The sequence below is a fragment of the Callithrix jacchus genome, chromosome X (genome assembly GCF_049354715.1).
Source record: "Callithrix jacchus isolate 240 chromosome X, calJac240_pri, whole genome shotgun sequence".
NCBI lineage: Eukaryota > Metazoa > Chordata > Mammalia > Primates > Cebidae > Callithrix > Callithrix jacchus.
In genome coordinates, this window is record NC_133524.1 from 53028403 (window position 1) to 53044995 (window position 16593).

General features: G+C 42.0%; 1 protein-coding gene across 1 annotated transcript; it reads right to left on the reverse strand.

The window, feature by feature from the left end:
* Positions 1 to 4695: 4695 nt before the first annotated feature.
* LOC108589753 (X antigen family member 1-like) lies at positions 4696 to 15212 on the reverse strand. The gene is made up of 5 exons (XM_035288869.3): positions 15132 to 15212; positions 13462 to 13589; positions 10744 to 10870; positions 7969 to 8094; positions 4696 to 5082 (listed from the first exon to the last, which is right to left on the reverse strand). The coding sequence occupies exons 2-5, from the start codon at positions 13552 to 13554 to the stop codon at positions 5060 to 5062; spliced, it is 369 nt and encodes a 122-aa protein (XP_035144760.1). The 5' UTR covers positions 13555 to 13589; positions 15132 to 15212; the 3' UTR covers positions 4696 to 5059.
* Between the last annotated feature and the right edge of the window lie 1381 nt (positions 15213 to 16593).

A 16593-nucleotide genomic window follows, 5' to 3' on the forward strand; every position in this document is an offset into this window, starting at 1 on the left:
CACCCGAGCTGGCTCTGAAAGACTTTCTTTTATTTTTGTTTTATTTGGGATGGGGTCTCACTCTGTTGCTCGGCCTGGAGAGCAGCGGACAATTTGTGGCTCACTCCCAAGCTGGAGCAATGCTTCCATCTCAGACTCCCAAGTAGCTGAGAGTACAGGCATGCTCCACCATGCACGGTTGTTTTTAAAATTTTTTGTTGAGACGGGATCTCCCTATGTATCCCAGGCTGGCTTAAGCCCCCATGCCTATCCCTGAACCACTTTTTTTTTTTATCACAGAAAGGAGAACAAGACAGAGGAGGAAGGTGCCTGTAACTGCTCCCGGGAAACATTGTGTCCTCCTCCTTGGTGCCACGTTATTTCCTTTGTAGCGAACGCAATATTCCTATTCTTTTAAGGTAAATAAGAAGTTCGAGGATACTTCTTTTCCATCCTAAACTCGTGGTTTATCACGACAATGTCATAACCTACTTTGGGATATTTTGGGCTTTCCCAAGTGCAGTAGTGTTTGCTGGAATGATTGGTAGGAGCTACTGGCATTTGGGGACTGTTACAGGGAGGCAAACATCTTTTTCCAGTCTTTAATAAACTGGATTTTCCACACATGTCACTTCTCTATAAACCGAGGGAGGCTGGAATGTTGCTTCATCTGGGAAGTCATGAAAGATTTGTTGACTGCTTTGGAAAATCACATGACTGCAGCCCATCCCATTCTTGGATCCCACTCTGACACAACATTCCAGTATCAGTTTTCGCTGTAGCTCTGCATGCCTGGGGGAAACAATGAGGGGAATCCAACTCACCCAGAAACAGCATCTTTTCTGGAATAAGCTTTACCGCACACCCCAGCTGGCCCCAAAGCACTCGCTGTTGTTGCTGTTTCAGACGGGGTCTGTTGCTCAGCCTGGAGTACAGTGGAGAAATCATGGCTGACTGCAGCCCTGACCTCCCAGGCTGAAGGGATCCGTCCATCTCAGCCTCGCAAGTACCTGGGACAACATGCAGGCTCCACCACCCCTGGCCAATTTTCTTTTAGAGGTGGGGTGTCCTTATGTTTCCCAGGCTGATCTGAAACTCTGGGTTCAAGCAATACTCACACCTCGAACTCTCAATGTGCTGGGATTAGAGGCAGGAGCCACCTCGCCAATCCCTGAACCACTTTCTTATCACAGAAAGCCGGACAGAGGAGGAAGGTGCCTGCAAGCCCTCCTGGGGAACACTGTGTCCTTCTCCATGCCACCCTGCTATTTCCTCTGTACCAACTGCAACATTCTTATTCTTTTGATGTAAATAAGAAGTTTGAGGATACTTCTCTTCAATCCTAAACTGTGGTTTATGGCCATAATATCTTCGCCCACTTTGGGGTGTTTTGGAAATTTCTACATTGATGGAATGCAAGTAGCAGGAGCTACTTCCATTTGGGGACTGAGTGCTATAGGCAGGCAAATGTCTTTTTCCAGAGTCTTCAATAAACTGGAGTTTCTATACATGTCACTCCCTGTAAACGGAGGGAGGCCCGTATGTTGCTTCATCTGGGAAATTATAAAGCCTTATTGACTACTTTGGAAATCACACCAATTCAGGGCATTCCATTCGTGGATTCCCCTCCATCACAACATTCCACCATCAGTTTGCTTTGTATCTGTGAATTCCTGGGGAAAACAGAATAAGGGGAATCCAAGTGATCCACAAATGTGCTCACTTCCAGGATAAGCTGTTAGTTGACGGGGAAACTTAAGTGGGAGGTGTTGGTAATGTGATCTCTCATAAGTTGGTGAACACACTGGCTGTGCCCATAGTTATTATTGCTGTTACAGATGTATCTCCCTCATCAGGCTCCCAGGTCCTTCCTGGAAGTTTGGAAAAAATACCCAGTGGATCTCTGTGTCCTCGGGTTGGAACAGAAAACCTCACATACAGAAGGAGGGCAGGGAACACTTGTGGAACTGTAGTGGTCTCTACATTGTTCGATGGCAAAACCCTGAGTTACAGTGATGAGCAACATGGATGTCAGTGGATGTGAGGGGAATGCCACAATCCTCTGCATCACGAGCTGTGCAGCAGAGTGAGAACAACCGGCAATACTGATCTCAGTTATGCACTTTAAGGTCCCAGATATAAGTAGTCTACTGGTTAGGGATCCACTGTGTGTGTGTGTGTGTGTGTGTGTGTGTGTGTGTGTGTGTGTGTGTGTGTGTGTGGAGAGAGAGAGAGTGATAGATTGAGTTTGAAGTCCTAGATCATGGAAGTGTTGTGACTAGCAAGTCAACATCTCAGAGAGCAGGATGTCAGGCTGGAGACCCAGGAAACAGGTGACATGAGAGCTGAAATTCAAGGGCAGTGTACAGGAAGAACTTCTTCATCTTGAGGAGGACCCCAGTCTTCTTCTCTGAAGGCCTTCAAGGGATGGGATGAGGCCCACCCACATTGGGGAGGGTAATTATGTTTACCCAAAGTCTGCTGATTTCAGTGCTAGTTCACACGGAAAGAAAACCCTTCACGGAGACATTTACCCTGGTCTAGTGAACATTTCTCATGTGTTGTCACCTACCAAAGTTGACACATCAGCTATCTCAACATAGCCATTTTATACAAATTTTATTAATGATGAAGGCCTATCCAACAAAGATAGGCGACTTCCTAAGATTCTTTGTTGTCTATTTTTGTCCTGCCCAAGTGACCATTTCACACGCAGCACAAGTCTGGTTAGGAAGCTGAAGCTGATGTGGATGCCTTCCAGGGATGAGGCATAGCGGTATAGTTAGGATGTTTGTGTAAGAACAGTCCCAGAGGGCACAGGTGATGCCCCTGGACACGAAGACTTTACCCTTGTTAGGGCACCCCCAGCAGGACATACGGTCGTCAGGCAGGAGCTGGCCAATGATCCCAGTGTGGCCTCCTACTGAGGGACCTTTCCCTCTAGGGATCCTTGTCCAGTCCAAACAAGTGATTTGCACCTTTGGTTTAGGAAAACTGTCAGAAGGCCGTCATTTCAGAATAGTCATTGACATGGGTTCCTCCTCTTCACAAGCATGGATGGCATTACTGGGTGTTCTGTGTGGGATGCTTAGAAGCTGGGTCACCCCTCCTGTCCCATAGTCCCAGCTCTGTCAGGTGTGATCTTGGGTTCAGGATTCAGTGTGGTTTCAAAATGGGCCTTAGGGTGAGACTGCAGACTCCTCACGGACGGAGAAACCCACCATCTGTACTATCACTGAGTATCTCCGATTCACTGTGGTCCTATGGGACTAAGACACTGTGCTGACACAATGCTGATCTTGCCTTTGCTGTGTCTGCAAGTAGTCAACCACCTCGTTCCATTTGGGCTCACTCTTCCTACCCGCCGAATTTAAGAATATAAGACAAGCCCAAATAACAACTGCCCTGGCCATCCTTGTGGCCATGTTAGCTACCACAGGGTTGCTCAGGGACTGCGTGAGCCCTTGACACACTATGATACTGAGTTGTGTGGTGTCGCCTTGCCGGAATATACTTATTATTCATAGCATCACACACACCAAACAACTTTTGGTACATACTGCTGACATAGGGTTGGCCTTGTCACAGCTCGGTTACTTACAAATCAACTTCAGAATCCATGCCCTGTCTGACACCAGCTACACTACTATTTAATTTACATATTTGAATCAAATAAGTTTCTGAAGTCAAAGGCATTTAAAAAGGTAGCTGGATATTCCTACTTGAAATTCCAAAGCAGTTACGACATACTAGAGATATAGTTGTAAAAATATTCAATGAAAATATTTGAAATGTTAAAGAGATTAAGGAAACATGACTCGTAAATTTATCTGCAATGTAATGCCTGCTTCCTATGTTATTTCATTTATTATTCACGGCAAGTAGTGTAAATACTCTAATTTCTACTTTAGAAACGGGGAAACAGTCTGACAGGATGTAAGTGTCTTGCCCATCGTCTCAAAGCCAGTGTGTGAGAGGCACGATGGAATCCCATGGCTGTGTCATGCCATAGCCTGTAAGGAGACAGCGTAGGTAGGATCCAAGTAATTTTGCTTCAGCAAGTTTCCCTGGTTGCTTTCCCCTTTCTTCTACCTAAGCCCTAGTTCCTTCATCCAGGTCTATAACCTAGATAATCTCACATATTTTGTGGCAAATGGCGTTATCTTAACAAAGGATGCAGATAAAGACATACATAGCGGAAGGAATGAAGGAAGAGGCATGGGCGCTTCCATGGCCTCTATGGGCATGTTATCCTCCAGGTGTTTGGCTAGGCAGAAGCTCTCGGAACCCTGTTTTTGGGGGTTTTGATGGAGGTTTTCATTCTACAGGTGTGATTGGTTAACCTGTTCGCCTGCCATTAGAAATCAACTTAACCCCAGCCCCTCTACCTGTTCTGAAGTTTGAGGATGGGAATGAAAGTCCCAATCCTCTAACCCCCCATCCTAGAGCTACCTAGGAGGTCACAGCCATCTGTCAACTCACTAGCATACAAAAAGACATCACTATGCAAACATACTAAAAATTGTAGGAGTTGTGTGATGGTAAGCAGGTTCCAGGACCAAGTATTTATTTCACAATATCACACATGTGTATACCAGCTCAATCAGAATGCAAAGTTGTAAAAATGATACTATTTTTTTATTCAGACAAAGTCTCATCCACCCAGGCTGGAGTTGCGGTAATGGGAACCTGACTACCTGCATCCTCGACTCCCTAGGCTCAAGGAATCCTCCCACCTCAACTACTAGAGTAGCTGGAACTACACCTACATACATACATGCATAACATGCATGCATTCATTCATTTATTTTCGTTGAGAGGGGGTTTTTCCATGTCGCCCAGGCACATCTCAATCTCCCAGGCGTAAACCATCCTCCTGCCTCCACATCCCAATAAGCTTGGACTACAGGCGTGAGCCACTGCATCTGGCCAAAAATTCCAATAGTGTCTAATATATGAGAATAAATGAACAAAAGATGTGCAATACTTCTTTGACGAAAACTGGAAAGATTTATGGAGATTTTTTTAAAGTAAAATATCTCGGATGAATTCAGTTTGCATTCTTTCAGCTTGTCTTCGTTTAGTCCTGTGGTTTCCCCTCCCCTACAACAGAAACACAACAGGAGGGAACATTACTAGCTTAACTGTATTCAGATGAAATTAAAGGTATGCAACGGACACCAAAGTTTTAGTTTTATAGAATGGACTAAAACCAGAAGCCTAAGAGTCACCCTACGGCTAACATTCGACTAGACCTCCATAGAGAGCTTGAAGATGCACTTCCAAGCAGATAAATTAGAAACAGTTTTAAAACACACCCTGCTTTTAGTGCTAGAATGAAACCAAAAGACAGTTCAAGTCAGAGCACATTAAATCAAGTGAACCTATTAAAAGGGGCTTAAAGTAGATAGCAAACATTGTGTGGAATTATACTCAGAATACAACCAGAACACAAAGAAAACATAAGAAACAGAAGGAATTTCTGAAAGAACTCCTTCAGAAGAAATGTATAATTTAAGGTTTTGGCTTGAAACTATGGTCTGGATGTCCAATAGGCTCCTGCAAATAGTCTGAAAACTATCTTTTGAGAAAACAGTTCATGTCACATTAGGAAATAAATAAGTGAAGTGAACAGAAAGGACAGTATCGTGTTTGTTTTTTCTCTATGGTGCAGAAGTGCATAATATTGCCTTGAACCAGTTTCCCCTTTTTTGTTCTTTTTTAATGTACACTAACCATTTGCAACCGGTTTTCACCTATAGTCCTCATGTCAATATGAATAATGACACACTTGTCACCGAAAAGTATTCCAGTTTGTATAATTAATAAAATGATCATACAAGTTTTAAGGTATCACTATTGTGACTGATATTAAAATGTGAATGAGTTATCATAACCAGTGTGGAAAGAACAGTAATGGAGACCGAAACAAAAAAGAAGAGTTAGGCGTCTGGAAAAGCTAAATATTTCCTTCTGAAAGTAACTGCTTTTGAGGGACAACTGGCAAATTTCACAAGCTCTTCCACAGTCTTTGCGATGCTCAGAAATTCGGGCATTACATGAATATATTAAATAATGTATGTGTTCCTAGCATATCAACCATTTCATCCACACACTCTGAAAATATTAGTGTTCAAGAATGTATTCCCTTTCAATGACGCCCTACATTCAACACCTGTGTCTTGTTCATATTCCATGTTGTGCCTTTTCCATTTTCTTCAAGATTGTTTAATCTACTGGATGCTCTCTTCCTAGCTATTTCTAAAAAATATCTATTAAATTTATGACTTTCAGATTAGTTTTCCTTTTGTTAATGGTTCAAACCTTTCATTTATTGTCTGTTTCCTTTTCCCTTAAGTTTATTCTGTGACTCATTTATTATTTTTTCTTTCTTAATATTATGCTGTTGTATCATGTAATTTGCTATCTATTTTAATAAGACATATAATTAATGCTATGACTGTCCTAAGAATCCAACTGAGGCTTGTCCAGTGGGCTCCCGGAAATTGTCTGAAACCAATCTTTTAATGCAAATAGTCTAATGGAGTTGTTCAGCAGTGTGGAATACAAACGTTTAGGTAACTTCTCCCCTAAACATGCAGTGCTCCCTTTAAATTCAGAAGTTCTTCTAATTAAGTCAGCAATTTGGAAAAGATGTGTAAAGATACCTATGTTGACTTCTCAGGACTTAGTACATCATAGTCTTTGAAGTTTAAATCGTATCATTTGAAGACTCAAGGCAGAAATCTGTAATATATTACCTCTGATACGGTTCGAGGTTACCATATGTGTCTTCGATCTAATTACACACAACACAATAGCTCATGAAGACTGACAGGAGGGCAGCGAGCATGCCTAGCACAGGCATCTCACAACCAGCTTGAACATCACTGATTTACATGCATGATCCTTACTTCATGGGCCACAAAACGTGACTGTCTCTTCCATTTCATTATTCAGTCATTCCAGGCTTCACTGCAAGAAGACTTTAAAATGCAATCATTGGGTCCTGCAAGGGAAGTGGCTCACGCCTATAATCCCAGCACTTTGGGAGGCCAAGGCGGGTGGATCACTTGAGATCAGGAGTTTGATGCCAATCTGGCCAACATGGTGAAACCCCGTCTCCACTAAATATACAGAAATTAGTCGGCCGTGGTAGCACACACCTGTATTCCCAGCTACACAGGAGGCTAAGGCAGGAGAACCGCTTGAACTCGGGAGGTGGAGGTCACAGTGAACAAATATTGGACCACTGCATTCCACCCTGGGTGACAGACTGAGACTCCATGTGAAAAACAATGCAATCATTGTTTAAGAGCCTGAGAGAATTCAGGATTTGACAAAATCCAAGAAAACTCATGAAGGTCTCCATGCAGGTAAACAACATCAAGCAGAGTTTCTGCTCATTATCTTAGGAGCAATGAAATCTCAACTTGGATATTAAAATTGGACTGAAGCTGACTGTTATGATAAACAAATCATGAACATCAGAATATCTTTGTGTTCTCTCCAAGAGAATCAGAGCATACAGAAACCAGCAATGAAGTGGATTTTAATCTACCTGATGTGCATTCAGTACTTTCAATAAAAGTAAAAACGGGTGTAGGATTTATGTGATTTGTCCAGAGCTGGTACTAGAATCTCCTTCAGGGTCAGCATATTTCATACAAGGTGATATTACAAATGTATTATGCATTTGAGAAAAGCAGAGCTTAGAAAATATTCTGAAAACTGTTAGCTGTTGGTTATACTCAGAAGAAAATACTTTTCTATTTGATGATTCAATATGACTTTGACCCAATTTCTGCTGTAGCTGATGATGTTTCCGTTTTGCAGTCAGGCTTCTGGGGTCTGAACTACCTTCCAGAGAAAGTCTGTATTTGAACTCTGTTTTTCAAGGGACAGTAATGTTCTCTCTTTCTGTTATCAAAAGTGTAGTACTGTGTAATACAGACAGCATGTAAGTTTGAATCTTAATGGATAACATACCTCCTTCTGGCATTTTAAACTGCTCTGATTTTGGCATACCGTTTCCCTGGACCACAGGACCATCTTCATATTCATCCCCAGTCTCTGACTCAGACAGCTCCTGGAGATCAGCTTCCAGGTCAGGCACTAAAAAATTCAAAGGATATAGACTAGAGCAGCCAAACAAGAATGATAAAGAAAGAAATGATCATATTCTTTTCCTCAGCGTTATGCCATAAAAGCCTGTAGGCTACTGTGGTAATAAATGTGATGCAAAGATGTCCCACCTTTGCTTTCCTGTATTATATCTTATCTTAAATGACAATCTGAGACAAATCACACCACACCTACATTTCCCATAGTTTAACATTGTATATTATAAACACACAGCTACCTAGGAAATCTGAGGACTGCCCCACGGATTGCATTGAACACATTACTCTGTGATAGAGCTGGTACCACTGAACACATTAAGTGAGGTGAACCCACTAAAAAGGGGTTTAAAGTAGAAAGCAAACACCGGGCATACCTCTACTCAAAATATCAGCACCACACAAAAAAACCTAAGAAACAAAAAAGGAAACGTACAAAGACATGTACAATATTTTGCAAATGTTTTTTTTAATGTTCTGGCTTGAAACTATGGTCTGGATGCCAAATGGGCTCCTGGAAATAATCTGAAAACTATCTCCAAAGAAAATGGTTAATATCACCTTAGGAACTGCAGATATGAAGTGAATAGAAGGGCCAGTATTGCCTTAGTTTTACTCTACTGTGCAGAAAGGCAAATATATTTATCTGGGAGAGTTTACCCTTCTGTACTTTTTAAGGTATGGGCACCATTTGTACTAAGTTTTCTACCATGCTGTCAACATGAATAATGCTTCTTTTTACACGTGAAAGTATTCCCGTTTGTATAATTACATACATGGTCACATTACTCGTAAGCTATCACTATCAGTTTTGTCATCTATATGTGATAGCATTGTGAACTGTGTCACGCACGACCAAATGGAGGGATATGCAAATGGGAAACAAGAGTGAGATATCTGAAAAAGCCAAAATTTGTTTCTAAAAGTAAATGTTTTTGAGGGACACCTGGCAAATTTCACAGTTTCTTCCAGAGGCTTTGTGATGCTTAATCAGGTATTACAGAAATATATTAAATGATGTACGCCTTCCTAGCTTATCAACCATTTCATCCACACTCTGGTGAATTCAAGATTGCATTCACTTTCAATAATGCCCTTCATTAGATCACTCTGTCTTCTTCATATTCCATGTTTTGCTTTTTCCATTTTCTTCAAGATTATATAGAACTATTGAATACTCTATTCATAGCTACTTTTTCAAAAGACCAATCTTTTAAATTTATTACATTTGAATTACTTTTCCTTTTACTAATGATTCATACCTGTCTTTTATTCACTACCTCTTTCGTATAATCTTAAGTTTACTCTGTGGCTCTTTCATTATTATTTCGTAGTATTATTTTCTTGATCATGTAATGTGCATTTTATTTTGCATTTAAAGCTATGATCTCCCAAGACTACGACTGAGGCTTGTTCAATAGGCTCTGGGAAATTGTCTGAGAACTGCCTTTTAATGTAAATAGTCTAATGGAATGGTTCAGCAGAGTACCGTAAAAACATTTAGGTATTTTCTCCTTTAAACATAGAGTGTTTCCTTTAACTTCAACAGGTATCTTAATTAACAGTCTCCCATTTGGGAAATATGTGTAAAACAGACTTATGTCAACTATTCAGGAACTCGCACATTACTGTTGTTGAACTTTAAACCCTATCATCTAATGTCTCAAGGCAGAAACCTCCAATATGTAACCTATGGTGTGGTTAGAGGTGACTCTACTGGATGAGTCTTCAATCTAGTTACACGCAGTAGCTCATGAAGACTGACAGGAGGGCAGGGAGCGTGCTTAGCAGAAGCATCTTACAGCCACCTTGAGCATCACTGACCTACATGCATTCTGTCTACTTCATTGGCCACAGAAACCTGAGGATCTCTTGCCATTTTCTTATTCAGTCATTCAAGACTTCACTGTGGGATGCCTTTAAAGTGCAATTATTCTTTAAGAGTCTGAGAATTCAGAATTTGACAAAATTCAAGATCACTCGTACAGGGCTCCATACAGGAAAACAAACATCAAGCAGAGTGCCCGCTCATTTTCCATGGCCCCTAAGGGCCATGAAATCTCAAGTCACATACTAGAATTGGACTGAAGTTGCTTGTTATGATAAACAAATCATGAAAATCAGAATATCTTTGTCATGTGTCTAACAGAACCAGAGCATGCAGAAATCAGCACTGAAATGGATTTTAATCTAGCTGATGTGCATTCACTCTTTTCAATAAGACCAAGGATGTGTGTGGAATTGATACGATTCATCCAGGGTCTCACAAGTTATATTAGAGCTGGTGTTAGAATCTGCTTCAGGGCTCAGCGTATCTCACACAAACTGGTATTGCAAATGCGTTATGCATTTGTTAAAAGCAGAAATTAGAAAAGTATCTGAAAATTATTAGCTGTTGGTTATACACAAACTAAGAAAATGTAGTCACATTTGATGATTGAATATGGCTTTGACCCAGTTTGTTTCTGTATCTGACAGTGTTTAAGTCTTGCAATCTGGCCTTTGGGTCTGAAAGACGTTTCAAAGTAAGTTTGCATTCGAAGTGTGTTTTTAAAATGACAGCAATGTTATGCCTCTATTATCAAAAGTATAATATTTTGTAAATGAGAAAGCACATAACCTTGCATCTTGATGAATAACATACCTGTGTCTGGCATTTCACAGGGTTCTGCTTTTGATAGAATCTTCAACTTGATGCCAGGACCAAACCTCAGATTCATCCCAGGTGTTTGACTGCCACAGCCCTTGCAGATCACCTTCCATTTCACGCACTTCAAAACACAAAGGTTATCGATTTAAGCAGTCCAACATGAAATACAAATAAGGAAATGATAATATTGTTTTCCATAGCATTATGAAACAAAGCATAGGCTGGGCATGGCGGCTCATGCCTGTAATCTCGGCACTTTGGGAGGCCAAGGTCACTTGAACCCAAGAGGTGGAGGTTGCAGTGAGCCAAGATCATGCCATAGCAATCTAGGCTGGCTGACAGATGAGATTCTGTTTCACAACAAGAAAAAAATGAAAAGAAAAAATAACTCTGTCGGTTAGCATTGTAATGAATGTCGTGCAAAGCTGTTACACCTTTTTCTTTCTGTTTTATAATACCTGATTTTATTTTAATTGTTTTTTCAGTCAGGGACTCACTGTCATCCAGGCTGGAGTGCTGTGGCACAATCAAGGCCCACTGTGAGCCCAACGTCTCAGGCTAAACAGAACCTCCTGTCTCAGCGTCCCAGGTAGCTGAGCCTACAGGTGTCCCCCACTGCCAAGGCTAATGTATGTTTGTTTGGTTGGTTGGTCGGTTGGTTGGTTGATTCAAGACAGGACTTCTCAGTGTTGTCCAGGCTGTTGCTGGACTCCTGGGATCAAGGGATTTGCCCCACTCAGCCTCCCAAAATTTTTGGATTACATTCATGAGCAACCGCTCCTGGTCTAATGCCTTATTTTAAATAACAATCTAAATGTAAATCACGCTACACCTAAATTTCCCGTACTTTACCATTGTGTATTATGAACAGCGTGTATCAACTATGAAATCTGAAAGTCAGCCACGTGAATACCATTTTAGTCGTAAATGAGATGTAATTTTCCAAAGAATTAGATCAATGTATTGGTGTGCCTAGACAAATCTTACACTTGTGAGACCCATCCATTGTTGAGGTAACCTGGAATTATTTGGATACTTAATAATTAACTTTATGCTATGCTTAGGTCCAAGAACCATATATGTAAGTCTATATAAATGAATCTCATTCACAAAAATGTACCAGAAATACAAGCAAAACCACTGTCTTGCAGTGAGAGTACGGAAACTTGAGTGCAAAGAAATTCATGGGCATTGTTGACAGTCCTATCGGGAAACATCTTAACGGTGAATTGCTAAAATGATCGATGGCCCAAATTCTGTCAATGTTTAGCTTGAAAATGCTATCTGTTGAGGATACATTTTCCGGTTCAGGATGATCTTATCTTCTAAATATAAAAGTATTTAAACAACTGTGGGAACCCCCTTGAAAATCATGCTAATATAAGTCCTTGTATGCCAGTGTCTTGAATTATCCAACTTTTATCAAACATACTGTCAAAGGACGGATCAAAGGAAACAGTGGCTGTCATTCATTGAGCTCTTTTCTAGAGTTACTATTGTGGGAATTATGGAAAAAAATATTAGAGAAAGTAATAGAACATAGTCTCATTCCCTTTTGGAAGGCCTAAGGGTTTTTTCTATACTTCTTGGCTGAAGGCAGCCTAAATCCCCTTCACAGTTGGTTAATAAGTAAAGCAAATAGCTAGGGTATGTGCGGGAGTTAACTAACTTGTTTGCCCATGTGGTCTTAAAACTAACCTTCGAGCCGGATGGCCCTCTCAGGAGAGGTCAACCAGGGATTTTACCCTCTGATGGTGTTTGGTTTGTGCGTCCAAATCTGTCCTTTAATCTCTTCACTCAAGAGATTGGTGTTGACTCAAGTCTTTGTCAATTAAACTTTACTGACTAAATGCAAGTCTCTCTCCCTGGTAGGGACCGGTGGCTGCTATCTCTTTACAGCACACTCCAGGGTGCCTGTAGGCGGCCAGGGGCCCTCAGCTGAACTGGCAAAGCATAATATCTGTGTGTCAGTGTACTTTACTCATACTATCCTGCTTCACTGAACTGTTTTGCCCTAAGCCAATACTGAAGTACTGACAGCACAGACACAATAAAGTATTATGCATCTTAAGCAAACCACTCACTTTCAATTATTACAGCATGGATTGTAGGAAGAACAGAAGAAACCTTTCAACAAAATATGAATTCCTTCTCCATGAGTCAAGTGTTCTGTGTAAGCCTCAATCTCTGAGCCCCCATTTTCTTATTTATAAAATTAGGCTAACATCCCTTTGCAAATGGGACACATTCACAGTGTTACAAAGTTGGGTGACTTGGCACTCCACGGGCTATTAAAGGGTACTCACAACACTGTGGATACTATGGCTGAGAAGATCATACGGTGACATTCCAAGGAGATCAAATTAAACTAGTGAAATAATGTACATTCTTATACACCATTTTAAATGATTTTAAGCGATAACTATCTTGCATGTTCTGCACATGTACCCTGAAACCTAAAATGCAATAAAAAAAAGAACTCTATTTTCAAGCATACAAAATCCACCTTGAAGAAAAAGAGAAGATTCATTATATCCAGAAACTGCATGAAGCTGCAAACTATAATCTCCCCTTTCCAGCCAACTTTGAGCAAATGTTTGCTATCTTTTCCTAATGTTTTATTTCCTCCTGTTACTGCTCATGGCATAAGGCATGAGGCACACATCCACCGTCTCCTGCCCCATAGACATTCTTTCTTTCCCTTCACAGCACCTTGGGAAGGGAAATCCTGATCGTTTTATCTCTCCTGATCAGGCGTAGGATCCCAACTTTCCGTTGGTGGTTCCTCTTCTTGGGGGTCTCCATTACTGGGCTTCTGGGATTTGGTGTCTCTGTGTGTGCTGATAAAAAAGTTTTGTTACTAAAACATGTCAATAATATAAATATACAGAATACATAGATATTGCTTATTGTAAGTACATCTACAGACATTTCTCCAACACTACCCCATATACTTGTTCTTCATAATGTTATTCTTTCCTCAGAGAGGTTACACCAAGGCAGTTATCCTCAAGGACTTTGGAAGCTGTTTTAATCTATGTTGGGATGAATGTGTGTAACCTGTTATGAATAAGCATGAGGAAGAAGTTATGGACAAAATCTGGGAACACAAGATCATCCATCCACACAAAACTCAAATATAATCCTCTGGACTAGTCTTTCCTTCATGAGATGCCATGATCATTTTTTATCAGCATGAAAGACCATTATCAGTGTATCTGTACTAATCTAACAACAGATCAGAAAAATCACTTCCTGCTAAGAAAAACACCAAAGGTTAAGACATTCACAAGTAGAGGTACAGTGAGATCAGGAGGCTGTGGACTTCTTCTGAGTATAGGCCTATATGTTGATCTTCCTCACCAACACATATTTCACTCTGCAAGCAGAACAGTGTCAATGGGAAAATGCACATGACAGGACAACTGTATTTGACAAATTTCATGGTCAAATGTTAACCTGGTCATTTTTTTAAAAAATTTAGAAACACTCTGAAAGTCCAAGTGTGTGTGACTTTCAAATCCAATGCGTGCAAAGTCACTGAAGTTGGTCCAGCTAGATGAGTAACGTCTTAAGGCTCCTGGCAAAAGACACAGGGTGTTTCCCACGAGGTTGGTTTCACAACTGGACACTTCCTCAGGGAAACAAGTAGGAAATCAGAGTTAGACAATTAAAACTGCAGTGACCGGGCGTGTGACTGTAATCCCAGCCACTGGGGAGGCTGAGGCAGGAGAATTGCTTGAACCCGGGAGGCGGAGGTTGCAGTGAGCCGAGATCGCGCCACTGCACTCCAGCCTGGCCACAGAGCGAGACTCCGTCTCAAAAAAAAAAAAAAAACCTGCAGTGACCACGAATTTTGTCACACACTCATTTTCTAGGCCTACTTCCCCACAAAAATCACATTTTCAGGAACTCAGAGTCCCACCCACTAGAATCTCCACAGCGGAGTTGACAAGCTGCCACACAGCATACCTACGCCAGGCACTCTACAGACCTCGGGGCTGCAGTCACTAGCCCCAGCATTACCCGTCTCCAGGTCCGTTCCATACCACTCACCCTCCCCGGTCACCTCTGAGAAGTCTAGAATCTTCTGTGACGGTTCCAGGAGCTTCCGGGATTCAGATACCTCCAGCAGCACCCCAACAGCACCCCAGCTTCACCTGAACCCCTCCACTCCTCGGCCCTCCTTCCTCCTTAGTTACGGCCCAGACAAGACAACACAAGCCCATGGCCATGGCGCCGCAACAGAAGGACGACGACTTTGAGGCCCTTCTCATTCGGAGTCACCAACCACTCTGCTCGACCCTCCTCCCGAAGCCTGCTGGCTCCTCCTCACTCTCACTCACACTTCAACTCTCAGTTGGATCAGTTTGTGGACCTACCAGCTGCGTCGCAGTAAGAGAGAAAGAATCCACACCTCAGGGACCCGAGCTGCAGTCTTACGCGGTCTTCACCAAATGGGCAAAGGGGCCTATGGGAAGACGCTCAGTGAGCATGCGCACTGAGTCGGGAGTCCCAGGAGCATGCGCAGTGAGGTCCCCTCTTGCCTTAAGGGCTATGGTGCCCCCTCCTTGTCCTGCCTCACTCTGTCCTGTGCTCCTTCCCAGGTCCTCTCTAATGACTTTGGAATCCCTCCTCTCTGTGTGTGAGGTTTTTTTTGGTTTGCTTTGTTTCTTTGCCTCCAGGACTCAAATACTTGATATAATGTCACCCTTCAAAACTCACTCCATGTTAACCTGACCCTCCTCCTATCTGTGGCCCTCCTTCTTACCATGCCTGGGACCCCACAACGGCAAGGCCATGGCGGTATCACTGACTTTTAGCAGAAAGACGATGACCTCAGAGGCCATGGACCCACAGGAAGCCCTCCCACTCCCCCTTACACTCACTCACAGTTCAACTTCTGATAGGACTAATCTGTAGACATAATGGCTACGTCGTAGTCAGCAAGAAAGAAGGAAGTCATGACATCTCCTTTCACAGCTGTGCAGGGACAGAAGGCACACAGCAAGGTGCATGGGCAGCAAGGAATGTGAACAGAAAGGGACATGCAAATTGAGCCAGGGACTTTGCAGGTCAGGGTAGGGTGTTCCGCTGCTCCCAGACCCACATCCACAAGACATTTGTAGTAGAAGAGACTTAAGAGCTATTGTTTCCCTTTGTCTTGTATTCAGAAACGTTGGGAACAGACAGTCCTTAGTGGAGGATGTGTCTCAGAAAGACCTTTTGTGGAAGAAAGAAATTATTTTCATGTCTTCATTTATAAATCCTATTTTTTTCTTTCAGACAGGGTGTCAGTCTCTCACTCAGGCTGGAGGGCAGTGGCATGACCATACCTCACTGAAGCCTCTATCTCCTGGCTCAAACAATCCTCCCAATGTAGCCTCCGCAGTCCCTGCTACTACAGGTGCAGACACCACATCTGGGTAATTGCTTTATTTATTGTTTACGTAGTGGTCTCACTACCTTGCCTATGCTGGTCTCAATATCCCGGGTTCAAGTGATCCTTGGCCAGTTTTATAAATGCTTTTATTAATCACTTTGTTCTCTGGTTCTGGGTTTTCTGCCATGCTTCCAATGGATGTAATCGAATACATTTTCTGCAGACTAAATACATTCACACCTGTTTCCTCTTTTTCTTTTCTTTTTTTTTTTTTTTAGGTTGTGTTACTTCACATATAAATCTCTGGACTGGTAACCGATTTGCCTGAATATACCTGTAGGTCCTTCAGACAGTGTATGTTTCAGCAATACCCAGAGATTCTGATTGTAGGCTCTAGGCTCAGTTATGACCAGAAACCAAGTCCTGCCAGTCTCCTACCTCAAATATGTGTTTGTGTATTG